Raw genomic sequence first — 16,511 nt, 5'->3', positions numbered from 1 at the left:
AGTTGTTACCTCCCTGTTAGGTGTTAAAGAGTTGTTATCTTACCTCTTTGTTAGGTGTTCAGCATTGTTATCGCCCTGTTAGATGTTAAGCTTTTTATCCAGGATATCCCTACTACAAATTAGCCAGGTTTGTGTTTTAAGCCACATGTGGAATAAAGCCTTTTTTGACCATCCAGAAGCCCAAGTCATTGACTCCCACCCTGGGGTTGGTCAAGTGACAGGGGCTTTTAGAATGTTTCTGTCCTTCCTAAGTCCTTGTCGTGATTCCTGGTACTGCAACAGACCATCTAAAAGATCACCTCCTTGTGAGCACACCCCCATGGGACGGGACTTCCTTGACACCCGGGACCTCACACAGACCTTTACAGGCTCCTTCACCATCACACACTCCTTTGCACGTGCAAACCCTTTGCACACCCCCTCCTTTGTGCACAAAGGGCATTCACACATCCCTGTGCATATGCTGATATTGCAAACCCCTCAGCCCTTGCACACACACCCCTTGGCACACCCCTATGACTCCACACACCCCTCACCACACCCAAACTCTTGCCCACCCCCTACCCTTTGCCAATACACCCACTGCACGCCTGCTGCAACACTGGAGAGCCCTGACCTTCTGCACTGGCAGGGGCAAGGGCAGGTATGCTGTCTGCCCTGCTCAATGAAAACAAAATTTACTTCTGTTTTCTTTTTTCCTGTTGCTTTTGCTTTTTGAAGCAGTTTCAGGGTTGGGGGGTTGTCCCCAGAGCAGGGTTTGTCACCTGGTGTGCAAGGAGCCAGCCCACACACAGGGTCCGAGATTTGCTGCCATCTCCAGGTGTGCGCAAAGCAGGGAGCAGGGGGTTGTTCCACAGAGCCAACCCTGCTTTCCGAAGCAGAGGACTGCTTTTATACCCAACAATGTGAGAAATAACTTGATCTCTAAGATTGCTCTATCACTCCCTCATGGGATTGGTCAGCTAACCTGTCCCTTCCATAGAAAGTGGCAATGCTCAAACCTCTCACCTCTGGGGGGAGATATTTCAGTATGCTAATAGCTCACTAATTTGTTAATAGGGTGAGTCCAATTCTTGTTTCCCCCCCAGTGCTCCAGTCTGTCCCCAGGACAAGCTGTGGGCAGTGCTCCTCACCATCCCTGTCCTCTCTCCTGCAGGTGTCTCACTGCCTGTCTCAAGGCTGGTCTGGCAACTCCTTAGGATGTGAGGCCTTCCCAGTATCCTCCTCAGTGGCCCCCACTTTCCCTGTACCCTCAGCCCCTCCCAGTTCCCCCCCATTCCCTACCATTCTCTTTGTAATCTTATCACTACTAGCTTGGATAACCAAAATGGGCACTAGTCTGAGGGCTGCACCAGACCAGGGATTTTCCTACTAATATCCCTAAACTGGGCCCCATGGAGGCAGCCGACTTTCCTCAGGGAGGGATCTGGTCGACATATGGGGCCCTCAGTTCCCCTGAGAAGTGAACCGCCTACCACAATGCTCCCTTTTTAGTTGACTGAACTAGTCCTAGGAGTCAGTCACCCCTGCACCTTGACAGGAATTATGATCCCAGTTCTCTAAGACCACTATAGCAATTCCAGCTTTCAGCTTTAATAAAAATAGATGGGTACGGAAAAAAAAAAAAAGAACATGACATTTCTAAAATCAGGTCATTCTAAAATGCAGGATCAATAATAACTTAGAAGTCTGAATACTGAAAACTACAACTTAAAGAAAAATACAGAAACTTCAGTCTAATTTTTTTTAGTTTTAGTTCTGTTTTTTTTTTTTAAATTTATTTCAAAGTCATAAATAACAGTGGTTTCAATTTTACTATGTAACTAATTCTTTCCTGAACAAGGTAAGATGGTACATTGCCAGCTGTGGAAGGACTTCAAGTAAAGCTCAGGTTCATACTACTAATTAAATTATTGGCTGGTACAAGTATCTTCTTCACATTTTATGAAAATGGACACGTTTTCCCCAATTGCCAAATATAATACTTCTGTTCCTTAAAGCATTTTTGTCTGTATCCCCTAAAGCATTTGTCTGTATCCCCAAGGCCTTGAAAAAGATTCTTAGCAGCATCAAACAGGACTGACCGGTTTCTTAGTCTTTCTTCTTGTACACAAGCACAGCAGCAAATAAACTCCCATAAAATCATAGAACAGACAAAAAATTCAAGAAATCTCAATGACATTACTTGTCCAGAGATAGCTGTATGTATGTTTACTAGTGTCTATGGTTTCAGTTCTCTATAGGAAAAAAATAAAACATTTCAAACACTTCTACACAAGGACTCCGTAAACAATCAACATTAATAAATATTATTTGCTTCTTAAAAAAAAAAAATCAATTTTTGAAGAAAATAATGTATTTGGCTCACACACAATTTTAGTGCATTTTAAAACGGTCAGGTGGAATGACAAAACCTTGAAACGGTCCATTTTTAGTACCTGCCCTTTTCTATATGATTTACCTAGTAAACAAATACAAAAACCATAACAGCGTTCTATTAAAATGCTCAATCTATTTAAGAAAAAGGGTCTGTATTAAAATCCACAGTTGCTTGTACTAGCATTCTACAAACGCCCGTAATTCATTAAACTTAAGTCAAAGGTTGTCTATGCTGCTGTTCTGTGAATTCAGATGCTTTTGCCAAAGAAAATTTAAAAAATGAATGAAGGGCCTGTATGGTAATTTAATAGTGCTTAATATCCCTCATGGTTCTTGTTGGGTCCTCTTCTGTGAGGCTTTTCCCTGAGTCATGTATTTATTGGAAAGGCTGCCTAAGATTGAGAGGAAGAAAGCATCACACTTTAAAAGGTTTTGGAAAAAAACAGACAAAAACAATCCCGAGACATAAAACAGTTGAAACAACAAGGAGAAAATTACTGTTTAGACAAATGATAGTAAAGGCATACACAGATCAACTTTATCTGCTGGAGGACAGGAAATACTAGTATACAAAACTGAAAACCAGCACTTTTTTTCAATTAAACACGTAATGACAAATCACTTTGTGTTTAAAATCTGAATCTTAAGATTTGGAAAAGCTTTGCAGTGAAAACAGAAAATACTGTGTCTTCCCAACAAAACTGAGAATTTGAGATACTTAATTCAGTTTAGTTCTCCAGTTTGTAAAGGCTTCTTAGGTAGCTACTTAAAGGCTTCAGGTGCCCCAGGAGAGACTAATATATTTTATTGAAAGAACCCAAGCTGTTAAAAGGTTTGCAGAATTGCAGTGGAAACTCAAAGTCATTAAAAAAAAAAAAAAGCAGTCGCTTTAAAAATCTTCATTGTATCTGTTAATAAGTGTGTGAAATTACTGTTAATAAGCTGCACTTGCAACCACACATCAACACAAAACAACTCTGATCCAGAGTTAATACATAAAGGCCTTTATATTATCATCTGACTGCCATTTTTAAAAAAGTGTAGTTTTGTAACTGCCTTACATTTTGACAGCTCAGACCATGGATGTGCTTTGATAGTCTTTCCCAAGTTAGTTGATCATGTTATAGTCTACATGGTTACTCTGAGGAAGCCACACAAGAAACTGCTCCTCATCCTCGAGGAAACAGAGAACCCCATGTGTACCGAAAAAGGAGAAAGCACGACTGCTAAAAACCCAACATATCCTTCTGCAAAATAGGTCTACCAGAGATAAAGAAAAAAAAATGCAGAGAACTGACAGGCCTAAGTTTTGCTTCCAAAACAAAACAAAATGCACACTTCTCCAGTAAAAAAAATGTGGCTTCCCTTCACAATTAGCTAGCAACCAGTTCAGACTGCTGCTGTGTTCAGCAAAATAGGTAGAGTTCCCCTAAGGGCTGACAGGGAAAGCAAGTGAAAAAAATACATGCTTTTACACAGAATTTCTGAATTGAAATGAAGATGTACAAACCTGACTGGGGACTCAAAAATACTTTTCCTTTTTGTTTCTTTTTTTCTTCATGTATAAGCACTCCCTATAAAAAACATAACATACTTGATGAACCAACAAAATTGAATTACAGCATTCCACAATAAAGTAAAGGTTCTCTCTGAAAGCTATTTTTAGTTACTTTATCTGGACTTCAGAACATTTAAAGAGAAAAAGATCTAAGAAAAGGAACACTTCGTGTTTACCTGATTTATTCTACCAACATGTTTGGCAGCACTGGGTAAAGAAGGGGATCCACACAACACTTCTGGTTTTGAACCACCTGAGAAGATAATATAGCAAAGGTTTGCTAGTTTGCAAGTAGTTTCTATTTCAGGTATTATAAGATATAAAAATACAAAAATATTTGCAAGCTACCTTCATAATACAGTTCAGTTCAGTTTTGTAACATGGAAAACTGACACAACGAGGTGAGGTGCATCTATAGTTAAGCATCTAAGTTAGGAACCTATAATAAATTAAGCTCTATATGCTCCTCCAGGATCCTTGGGAGACAGGGAACTTCTGAAAATTAATGAAGATATGGTGATAACCAAATTGTCCATAATGTCACAAAATGTCTGTAGCATAGCAAAGAATTAAGTTTGATCTCTTAGGTCCAGTAGTTCATAGTCCCCCATTCAACAACAGAGAATGTAGTTCTGGCACTAAGCAAGCTAAAAAAGACAAAGCCCAATATACAGCAGTTCTCTTCAAATTTAAATATAATAATTCACAAAATACAGTTAGAAGACAAAAACATCTACTGCAGAATTAATTATTTCAGATATATGCACTGTACAGCCTCAGCATAGTTCTCATATAATGAATGTTGTAAAATACACCAATGTCACTGACTACAAAACAGTCAGGCATGCTCCCCTTCACCTTGGCAGACTCAGTATCACCACAAATGGAATAGCAGAACGAAATGCTCAACGAGAAGAGGTCAAAAATAAACTCAATAGTTAAATTCAGACTCAGCATATGCTATTAAAAGATCAGAGGCTGAAGAAAATGCAGCTTCGACTTCTAAACATCTTTTCTGACTACTCAACACTTCTAGTGATCTATCAAACTAAGAACACTTCTAAATATCTTTAAAGTTCTCAATGTATTTGCTCTGCTTTCCTCCCACTTCCAGTATTTTGTTAGCACAGTTTTATGCCCTTTTCTACCAATTACATTTGATTAAGAAGAGTTTCCTGATCTAAGCCAGATGCAACATTCTGATAGTAGACAAGAGCTGGTTTAAGTTACTTTTATACAAAGGATTCCTATGTGTTACCTGCAGAGGTCAAGTAATGACTAATCTATAGAGCAGATTTTTTCAGAATGCATTTAAATGCTCCTATCTGTAAGGAAAAATTAGCATGTACTCCTTCAGAAAGCAAGTACCATTCACTGTCTTAAGGAGTCTCAGTTTTGTCTTGGTGTGATTTCCCTTTACAACACAGATGATGGGAGTTCGGTCTTTTCTGAAGAAGGACTTAAGATACTGTTAAGCAGGTATTGCATTATTTTGTTCAGGTCTGTCAGATAGGATTTGGGGTAATTTTTGTCAGTTTTGCCGTTTGTTTTTTTTTTAACCAAAATTGCAGACTGACTCCATGAAAAATAAGACAGATCACTGTATCCCTCTGACTGCTAAATCAGCAGAAATGTTCTTTATTTCCTTCTATCACTATTCTGTCTGAGCAATTTGTACACTTTCTTAGTGTCTTTAGGGTCTTTGTCGAATAATTCTGGTTAAGGTGATGTGAAGGTGATATGAATTGTTTCAATTATGATGTACTGAAAGAGAAGTTGTAATCTGAAATGTTAGCAAACTCTTACATAGTGACAACGATGAAAGCAGTTTCAACACACTAGACACTCATACCTTTTTGTATTACAAACACCTTATCTGCTAAGAGAAACCACATCACATCTTATAGGATTCAGCAAAGTTCTGAAAGGTAGGTGAGGATAAAGGGAAAATTGACTAAATGGGACTACCTTAAAAAAAAAAAAAAAGCATTTAGGTAAGGCCACTCAAAGCAAAAACCTTACCTGTTACCAACCCTATTAAAAATACCAATAAAACAGGCTCTGTTTAAACTACTCATCTTGATCAGCTGCATACCTGCAGTTCCTTTGTACTGTGGGCATTCCTTTTTAATATGACCTTCTCTTCCACAGATAAAACAGCGTTTTTCTCTTAAGTCTCTCTCTTCCAGGTGCTTCCACTTATCTGCGGAATGCCTGGGAGTCTTTTCTCTTCCGGTTTCCACTATTGCCCTTGTTAGTTTCCTTTTCTGAGGTGTACATACGTGCAACTTCGCTTCCTTGACTGGGCTCTCCTTTTCTGTTGTTTTATTCTGTGTTTCTTTATCCTCCTTGCTTCTTTTGTCCTTGCTTTCTGCATACCTCTGGTTTTTGCTGTCTTCATAATCACGACGTCGTCTTAGTCTGCAAGAGCAGAAAAATGCTGCAGAGTTCACAGGCACACACAGAGAAAAAAGAAAAGTAAACCAAGTGCTGTCTGCTCTTGATTACATAACAGATGTATTTCACATATTCCTTCAGCAGGTTAAATAAAATTATTTAATGTACTTGAAACTTTGACTCTCCTACCAAGCAGTGCTACATTGATGTAATATATAATAATTTAACTTTATAATTAGATTACAATACAGCCTTAAATTCTAATCATTATATCTCAAAAAATATAACAGAAAATCTGTGTGCTGAAGCTGAAAATACAGTGGAACAGAAACACTGAGCAAAATGCTAACAAGGTATAAAAATAGGCTATAGTTCTATTTATTTTTTTTTGTACAATTCAATTCCTAGTCAGCAACTGGGGATATGGACAGTTGGACTGAGTGCACCTTCAGCAAGTTTGCTAATGACACCTACTAAGTACTGTGGTTGATTAGACCAAAGGGAGGCCATCAAGATGAATCTTGGCAGGCTTGAGAGGTGTGTCCATGTGAACCTCATGAGGTTCAACAAGGCCAAGTGCAAGATCCTGCAACAGGGTCAGGGCAATCCTGAACATGGATATGAACTGGGTGATGAGCGGATTGAGAGCAGCCCAGAAGACAAGGACTTGGGAGGTATTAGTGGATGAAAAACTGAATATGAGTCAGCAATGTATGCTGATGAAAGCCAGTCTTAGGCTGCATCAAAAGAGTGGCCAGCAGACTGAGGGAAGCCCCTCTGCTCTGAATCCAATTTTGGAGTCCCCAAAGCAAGAAGGATGTGGAGCTGTTGAAGCGAGTCCAGAGGAAGGTAACAAAGATGATGAGAGCACCTCCCCTGTGAGAGCAGGCTAAGAGTGTTGGGTGTTTTTTAGCCTGGAAGAGAGAAGGGTCCAGGGAGTCCTTATAGAAGCCTTTCAGTACTCAACAGGGGGCCTATAGAAAAGATGAGGAGGGACTCTCATCAAGGAGTGTAGTGTTAGGATGAATAGAACACTAAGAACAGGAAAAAATACATCATTTTGTTGCTACATAAAACCATTGCATGCCTACATCCGAGTACTACATGTTGGTCTGGTCTTAATATTTTAAGAAGGAAGAAGTAGAGTTAGGGGATGCAGAGAAAGAAAGCTAAATGATGAAGAGAGCAAGTGTCTAAGGAAGAGAGACTAAAAAGGTTAAGACTTTCCAACCTGAAGAGAAGTTAGAGGGTGAGCATTACCATGGCTTACAGAATCATCAAGACAGTAGCGTTACTAAATCCCACAAGGCTAGGATTATGGGATGCTTAGGAAACTAAAATGTTATCAGCTTTAAACATGAGAAACAGTCTAGCATACATATGAAACTGGCTGCCACAGAAGAGCTTGTTGAGGAAAATGGGAGAATCAGGTTCAGAAAAAAAAAAAAGGCAAAAAACAACCAAAGAACAAAATCACAAACAACTCCAGTCCACAAATAAGTACTACCAGGGCAGGTATGTGCTCAAGTATCTCTTAGGCAGCAACTGCAGGTGTTTGGGCTTCTTTATCAGAAGAAAAAATAAAGCAGCTTGCATGTCATCCATCAAGTTCCTGGAATGTGTAGAGAACTGCTTCTTCATGCAAATGTTAGATATGGCAGCCAGGAATAAGGCATTACTGGACTTGATACTCACAAACCAAGAAAATCTGCTTTGTAATACCTTGCTTAGTGACAGCCTTAGCTGCAATGATTGAAATGCAGTGGTGTTTGGGATACTGATGAACATGCTGAAGGTTAGCAGGAAGAAAAAAATTTTAGATTTTAGGAGGGTAAACTTTAGCTTGCTCAAAGATCATTTGGAAGGGATGCCGTGGGAAGCTTCCATGGAGAATAAAGGAGCTACAAGTGCTGTGAGTTTTTCAAGAACATTCTTCTGGAAGCACAAGAAGAGTTAATCCACTTTAAAGGTGAGGGAAGTGGGTGGAATAGGAGACCCCTTTGGCTTAACTGCAAGCTTCTGAGTTTGCTCAAAACCAAAAGGGAAGCATACCAGAGATGCAAAAGCAGACAAATACCCATTAAGAGGTACAAGGCATTGCCAGGGTGTGCAGACATGCAGTTAGAAAAGCAAAAGCTCAGCTTGAATTGGAATTGACCAGAGCTGTCAAAGACTAACAGAAGGGGTTCTTCAGATATGTAAATAAGCAGAAACAGAAGGAGAATATTGGCCCAGTGTTATAGAGTACAGGTGAACTAGTCACCAACAATGTTGAAAAAGCAGAGTCACAAGACAAATGAAGTATGTGATTAGGGAAAGCCAGCACAGATTCACCAGGGGCAAATAATGTTTTGCAAACACAAAAAGACACATGGAAAAGACAAGAAGTAATGGGCACAAGTTGCTCCTGGGGAGATCCCGATTGGACACAAGAGAAAAATTTTTCACAATAAGAACAAGCAGCAGTTGGAATAACCTCCCTTCCCAAGGGAGGTGGTGGATTCCCCAACACTGGACATTTTTAAGATAGAGCAATACAGGGTGCTGAGCCATCTTGCCTAGACCATGATTTTGCCAAGAAATGTTGGACCAGATGATCTTTGAGGTCTCTTGCAACCTGGTATTTTATGATTCTATGATTTTATAAAAGTGTGGGTGATTTTTGATTACAGCTTTTAAGACAGACTCTAAATAAAGGTTTGATTTTTACATTCACCTTACAAGTGAGCACAAAGGCATTAATGATTTTGTTCTTTTGAACTTATTTGCTGATTTTCACTATTTTATAGACATAAATCTTTAAAGTGCTTTGTCTTAATTAGGAAAAAAAAATCAATAGATCAGTTTTAAGTTTAGTCAGTTCATAATACAGAAAGGAGGCACGTCATTTTAGCACTTATTTGTTGCAAGACAGCTGCTGAATTTTGGAGGTCTGGTTACTCAGGATAAGGAAACCTCTTGGATGCAAAACAGGACACTGTTCTCATATGTGTGTGTGTAAGAAAAATAAAGCTATGACATCCTTGTCTTGCCTTTTTGTCACGAAATGCATGTTCCTGTGAACATCACCAAGATGTGTCTTGTTGGGAGCAACAGGATTCTAGAAGTAGAAACTAATAAATGAAAATATATAAATGCTTTCATGAGTGCTATACACAGCACACAGCTATTCAGCTCTGCATTTAGATTGTCTTTGACTACTGCTTTCCTGCACAATTAAGAGCAGAGTTAGTATTACTATCAAAAGCTAAGTAGTTTTGCAGCCTTCTATGAAGGCTGACAAAGATTAAGCAGTGGCTGAACACAGAACATCCATCCACCACTGCCAAAACTGCTATTGATATGTTTTCATTTCAACAGTAAAGGAAATAATCTGCAGCATGTAAAAGTCTTGCTTTAGCTTTAGTATCTCCTCTCCACAAGCCTAAGGAAAAATTCCCCACAGATGCCAAAACTGTACTCACTTTCTTCTCATGGGACAATCTTTCATGAAATGGCCAATTTTACCACAAATTCTGCAGCATCTATCATTTGGTGCCAGTTCTCCTTCTGTTAGTACCTCTGGATCAAAAAAATACTCCTGAAGAAGAAAGCATGCATTTGAAATTCAAATTCAGACATTTGGGAAATCAAGCGTTAAACTCCAGTTAAGAATGACAGAGAAGAATAAACCTTGTGGGTGTAGCTGAACTCCTGAAAAACTTGATGAAATTAACTGGCCACTGGCCTCTTTACAGGCAATCTGCTGGCCACCAGGTGTGCAAACTCTTTTCTTAAAACTGCAGTTTTAAAAAATGGTATGCTGGTTTTGGTAGGAACTACAATTGTAAGCCAGTACAATGAAGCTCTGACTTGATTAGTATTCTGCATGCCAACACATTTTACACACAAACAACACAAAAATAGCGTAATAACTCCTATAAATATTTTGAGTACTGTTGAAATTGAAGGAGAGCTTAAAATGAGCGTAACCTTACAGTTGTGAGTGGCAAGTTATACACCCAAGAGCATGCACATACTGCTTTTAGAAGCAACTTACCATTTTTGATGGATATTCTTTAGGAAATATTTTTATAGGAGTACCAAATACCCTTCTGCCATTGATAAAGGCCTTCATTATAAAATTTGTCACTGGAAAAGAAAAAACAAAACAAAACAACCAAACAAAACAAACAAAAATAAAACCAACCAAAAAAAAAACCAAACCACACCAAAAAACCCCACATCATCCAAACATCAAATAAGCCAGTCAAATAAGATCTAAGACAAGATCTTGACTTTGTATACAAATTTGCTAACGGGAGACCTACTTTTTCTTGACAATCCAGCTCCAAGATTGTGGTTCAAATCAAAGGGATCTGTACAAAAAACATTACACACATTACTGAAGCCCAGGGTCAGTTGAGTGATATATACATGCACTTAGTCAGCCAGCTATTCCCAAAGCAGAATTAATACACTAAAATGAAACTGTTTTATAATTTACTGAAAATAAATTAACTCCATGGATGAAGGATCACAGCCATCCAGCTCAGAACTGATTGAAATGTTGTAAAAGACTAAGTTGATTGTGCCAGCAAGTGAAATTCTTTCCTGGAAAGCCGTATCGGTCAGAGAGTGGTTTAGGGTATGTTTCTAAAACACGTCACTGCATTTTCTTTATAGAGACCATGGTATTACTTACTAACTAGTAAGTATTACTAGTAATCATACACAGGGTTAAATTGGTCATGTAAATACACACTCAGTTAAACTCAGTATTTGTGAGAAAACCTCAACTGGATTAAAGCTAATTTCTTTTCCAAAGGATTTGGTCAAATCTGTTTTTGTGTCAGTTACTACCACCATTACAAGTAGGAAATCTGCTTTGCAGCTTCTTTTCAGTAGAGTTAAAAAACCTTCCAAAACTAAGAATAGTTTTTAGCACTACAGAAGCTCAATGAAAATTTTGTGATTATTTCAAAACATGAGCAGAAAACAATTTATAACCCAGTAAGAGAAAAATACGTAAGCCTTATTGAAAGGCCAAACTTTTCATGCGGGCATTATAGAAATTCCACATACTAGTGCACTTCATCACTTATACCTTCAATTACAATGTATTTGGAGGTCCACTGTTTCTTGAAAGTTGTAAGCAGATTTTTCCTCCTAATGCAGATGACATGCTCTTTAAAATCAAATTCTTCTGTGTAGAAACGAAGAAGTCCCAGCCACAGTTGCCCAACAGATTCAGTGTTTTTGCCACAGTCTGGCCAAACAGCTGACTGAAAAATGACAAATAGTTTAACTTCCATTCCATTAGGCAGAATAATTTAAATTGAGTTTCCAAGTTACAAAACTCTTATTTTATAAAGAAACACAATTGAGCTACACCAGAATACTTATCTTCCCTTCATAATTGGCATCAATAATCCAACATTGATTTTTAAATATTAAAAAATATTAACAACAGAAGTGGAGAATTAATAAGATTTGTAACACTAGATTTTGCCTGTTATTAAAAAAAGAATTTATTAATTAACTTTATGTGTCTCTTAATACAAAACTATTCAAGAAGATTAACCAGCTATGACTAAATATGCAGATGGTATTAGTAGGAATTACCGCCACTCCGTAATGTGACACACAGAACAATCAATCACCGTTAACACCTTAAAATATTTTTTTTTGTACACAGATGAATTACAACCAATTAAAGCTCTAGAGCATGGAACAGCAATTTTCAAACCAATAGCTACTCCACTTCCATTTATATATTCAACCACCATACTTGAAGATCATGTTTCTTAAAATGAACTCTTTTCCACTTGTGAAGCTGCAGGTAACAGCATTTCAAATTAATAGGATTTACTCACCAACTCCTCTATCTTATCAAAGAAATAAACGTTCCAGCCATCAACTAAAATTTCAGGCTTTTTTGGTTCTTTGTAGATCTGAAAGCATAATATTGAATTCATTAGCAGAGCCCTTCAGATTCAGCACTGACATTATTCTGGTCGATATTGTGTACAGGTACTCAGTTCTTTCTTGATATACTGTACCTCTTGAAGAACAGGAATGACAGGTGGATTTCTCTGCTGAAGAAAATAAAGCACCATAAGAGTATATGCATAAGAAGAAAGGCTGCCTCGTGATGCATCTCCAATGTCACAGATCTAGAAAAAGAAATGATTATTATCTTTCATGGTTATCATGTCTTGCTGCAGGTGCTACTGCTTCCAGAATGTCTGAAACACACTTACCTTTGTAAAGACTTTCATTGTGTAACACAGGTATTTCACTCTAGGATCAATGGCTGCATATGATGATAGGAGTCTTGTGTTATGCAAGGCCTATAAAAATAAGCAAGTTAAATAGAAAATACAAGAGCTCTGAAGAAATGAAGGAATAAATTGCAAACAAGAAAACCTCTAAGTTGTGTGCTCAAGAAATGCACATATGAAGCCCTGTGTAGAATCTGTATCAAGAAAGGAAGCACTCAACAATGAGGTTACCACCTGCTCTGTTAAAAAGCTGATGAATATCCTTAATCTGCACAGTAGTACAAAGCAGCATTCACAGAAGAGTACTTCAGAACAAGAAGCATTTATCTACTTGGAGACCAAATGAAGGAACAGGTCTACCCAGGCAGTGGTCCTAACACTCCTGTCAACATGTGGTCCCCCAAAACAAAGAACCATTTGCTGAGGAGGGTGTGGGTGATGATGAGAGAATGCCTCAAACATTCACAGAAACCTTTCCCTGAAACAAAGCCTCATATAAAGGGGAGACTGAAATGAAGGAAGATTATTGAGGAGTACCAGAAGCCTAGGCACCAGCCTTGAAGAGTTACAAGAACGGAGCTGAAGGGGCACCATGAGAGACAGCAGAGGAAACACTGCGCCACATGGCATGAAGCCAACAAAACTGCAGAAACTGGGGAAAAAGGTTAAGATGGCAGGGAGAGATCACAACCACCAATTCAACTCAGGGCCAAAAAGACTTGCCCTCCCACACCTGCTAGGAACATGCATGCTAATTTACACAGTGAGCAGGAACAACTGAACCAATAATGAACTATGTGGTAGTTAAGACAGAAGGCTCCAGAAGTGGTGGAGTCCATAAATACAGGCATGCAACAACTTCAGGGGGTTCTCTCTCTCTCTCTCCACCAAACAACTAATGCTGGATCCAGGACTCATGATGTCTCCATCTCTAACTTTTCTTCTCCTGTTCTCTCTCTCTCTCCTTTCTTCTTCCTAAAATCATTAAGTAACACAAGGCCTACTGTGACCTTTCTGAGTTCACACAGCTTGAATATCTGTATTTTTAGTTTTATAATTAAAGTATCAGCCTTTATGATCATGTAACCAAAGTACATATAATATCAGCCTTTATGAATTACTCCTTCTATAGTTCTAATTAAAGCTAATGGTTAAATACAGACTTTGAGTGTCATTTCACCTTAATCCAACTAAGGGGATTCATGAATCGGAGTTACCTCTCCCCTCTATCCATGGGGTGGGATGTCACAATCTACTACTGAATTTTGAAAATATTTGGTGAAAGGCAAGTTCTTTACCTAAGAGATCTGAGACCAGAAATGCAAGAGCTATCAACTGATCCATATAGATAAATAACTTCAAGAAAACTTTCAGACCTACTGGTTGAGGTATCTTCCTCAAGTTCCCCTTGAGCTCATAAAAAAAACTTAAGAAAGTTTGTGGTTCTAAAACTTTCTTGATACTTCAAGGAACTGGCTTTTGAAGTTCAGAGACACTGAAAATAACCTGCAAAGTTGTATTTAAAGTATTTGGCCAAGAACCTGTGGTTCGTTTTTTTTTTAATTTTAACACATGTTCAAGTTCAGGCAAGCTGGATTTAAAATCACTATTGGAGCTCCCAAGACTAAGCAAAAGCTATGACAGGAAGTTGAGTGTAGGAAAGCTGAGGTTTTATTATTTTGTCTCTCTCATTTTCTGTAAATGACTTAAAACACCTGAATCACTATTTCTTACTATTACTGAAGAACGAATGTATTTTCTTTGAGAAGTGACAACTCTGAAGTCACAATTGTGCAACTGACTCCACTCAGCCAAGTTAAAGAAAAAAGTTGTCCATAAATCTCAAGCTGCAATAGATAATTCGAAACAATTGATTATTGAACGTCAACATAAAATCCTTTCAATCTCAAGAAGCAGACCCACATTTTTCAGTTACAAAGAAAACATACAGTAAGAAAGGAGATAACCTTACCAGAGTATTATATAAACTGATGTCTACTTCAAGACCACTTCTAACATGGAAAAATTTTACAATGGGGACTTTAGCAGTTGTTATAGGCAAAACATTTCTTAAACCTAGGGTGAAATGTTTAATTAGTGAATGACTACAAAACAGTTGCAACAGTATCAAATGACTCTATAAACAACTCCAAACTGTAGTAAAAAGGCTATAAAAGAAAATCTTAGTTGATACCAAGATTCTATTTTGGTTATATTCTAGTATTGATTTTAGGTATCTGTCAAACATGATGAATCTGCTAGATATAATTTCTAAGTTTAGCCCCCCAATAAAACAAACATCAGTCTAAATGTTACCAAAATACAAGCTTAAGAAATCATTTATAGTTTGCTCCAATTGTATTAAGCTCATGTTAGATACACTAAAACAAGCACTGTGAAATGATAGCTTCTATTAGGGAAAACAGGATGGTCATTGCAAACTTGTATCAGCCTACCGTTTACTACTAACTTATTAGGCTCTGAACATAAAAATACAACATAACTACTAATGTGAAACCTCAAGCTTAGCCTAAGGTTTGTTCATATGCACATAGGTTATAAATATATTTATCTGTCCAATTTGGATCCCATCTTGTAACATGATAATCTCATAAACCTAAAAGAAATCCAAATGTTCACAACATACAGCCTCATTCTTACCAGCATTAACCTCTTCAATATGGTTTTTATCTTAAAATATTTTAACCTACAGAGCTTCAGAATGATCTCCCTGCAGCACCTCAAGTCACAAACAGAACCATTAATTTTAATTTTCAAGAAAGTTACCTGACTGCTTGTTGAGAACTTTTGCTAAATCTTCAATTATTCTGATGCAGTCAAGTCCCTAAGACATTAAAAAAGTAAGTTGAAAGATGTTATCTGTTACAAGTATTTTAGGTAAAGCTTCTACTAGTTGCCATTTAACTTACAGCTGTATAATTGAGGGTCTCATATCATACAGAATCATGTGAATACTGGAAATTGTTTCAAAACAGCATTTGTAAAATCAACACTAGGTGGTATCTCAACAGAGGCTTATGAAAGGTTTATATTAGGTATGACGACATTGATGTTCTTTTCCACTGTTTAGTTATATATGCCACAAAGCACGTCATTTATCTGCACAGCTAATGCTAGAACTAATGGTAGTGCAGAATTCAGAGGATGACTACTTGAGAGTAGTTCTTAAAACTCACATCTAGACCAACAGCAGAACACCCTAAAATAATCTGCCTTTGTGGCACCTACTTGTGTTTTCTTTTAATTTGAAAAGCTTTTACAAAATAATAAATTTGTTGTGCTACATACATGATATAACCATAAAATTGTGCATTGAAAAAGTATTTTCAAACTACCTCAGCAGTTTCTCGCCCATCCATTGTCATACAGATATCAAGGTCACTTTGTTTGAAGCCAAAGCCATTTTTTGAGGAGCCAAACAAATTCAGCTTGGTTCCTGGAAGAGATATGATGAGTTAAAACCACATACTGACACCAAATCTCTGAGACTGTAGAAATGCATGTCTTTAACACAGGTATGAAAATATTATTTTTCTGTGGTACATCAAAACTTACTTTCTTACCAATTTTGATGATGAAACAATCTTTGCTTTTATTGATTCAAATAAACTGCCTGACAGTTCCAGAAACAACTTAGGTTTTCTAATAATTAAATCATCACCTTGCAGACCCAAGCTGAAATCTGATAAAATGTGTAGGACTACTCCCTACAGAGATTTTCAGACTAAGGGATATATTTGTCCATATACCAGGATCCAGGCAAAAAATCTTTTGCTGATTTTAAAAGACTGTGAACTGAAGGCCAGATAGTACAGCTGAGAACTCCAGAAACATACGAAAAAAACCCCAAATACCTAAGTTCTGCAAATAGGTCAGATGATGTGCCTGTATTT

At 37.7% G+C, this 16,511-nt stretch overlaps 1 protein-coding gene across 4 annotated transcripts in view; it reads right to left on the bottom strand.

Annotated features, from left to right (window-relative positions):
- Nucleotides 1–2,181: 2,181 nt before the first annotated feature.
- Nucleotides 2,182–16,511, bottom strand: part of TUT7 (terminal uridylyl transferase 7) — a 32,932-nt gene continuing 18,602 nt past the window's right edge. Inside the window, exons 16-29 of one of the 4 annotated variants that reach the window (XM_051643637.1) lie at nucleotides 15,954–16,054; nucleotides 15,385–15,442; nucleotides 14,570–14,673; nucleotides 12,577–12,666; nucleotides 12,376–12,489; nucleotides 12,190–12,267; nucleotides 11,421–11,598; nucleotides 10,645–10,692; nucleotides 10,374–10,465; nucleotides 9,799–9,914; nucleotides 6,033–6,358; nucleotides 4,114–4,190; nucleotides 3,890–3,953; nucleotides 2,182–2,771 (exon numbers count right to left, since the gene is read on the bottom strand). In XM_051643637.1, coding sequence (XP_051499597.1) covers nucleotides 2,704–2,771; nucleotides 3,890–3,953; nucleotides 4,114–4,190; nucleotides 6,033–6,358; nucleotides 9,799–9,914; nucleotides 10,374–10,465; nucleotides 10,645–10,692; nucleotides 11,421–11,598; nucleotides 12,190–12,267; nucleotides 12,376–12,489; nucleotides 12,577–12,666; nucleotides 14,570–14,673; nucleotides 15,385–15,442; nucleotides 15,954–16,054 — 1,514 coding nt within the window. In that variant the 3' untranslated portion in view covers nucleotides 2,182–2,703. Of the gene's footprint in view, nucleotides 3,954–4,113; nucleotides 4,191–4,285; nucleotides 4,433–6,032; nucleotides 9,448–9,798; nucleotides 9,915–10,373; nucleotides 10,466–10,644; nucleotides 10,693–11,420; nucleotides 11,599–12,189; nucleotides 12,268–12,375; nucleotides 12,490–12,576; nucleotides 12,667–14,569; nucleotides 14,674–15,384; nucleotides 15,443–15,953; nucleotides 16,055–16,511 lie in introns of those variants that run through there. The other 3 variants (XM_051643636.1, XR_007891895.1, XM_051643638.1) reach the window with 3 other exon arrangements.

This window comes from Apus apus, chromosome Z (genome assembly GCF_020740795.1).
Source record: "Apus apus isolate bApuApu2 chromosome Z, bApuApu2.pri.cur, whole genome shotgun sequence".
NCBI classification, from domain to species: domain Eukaryota; kingdom Metazoa; phylum Chordata; class Aves; order Apodiformes; family Apodidae; genus Apus; species Apus apus.
This window is presented reverse-complemented; position numbering and strand designations above follow the sequence as displayed.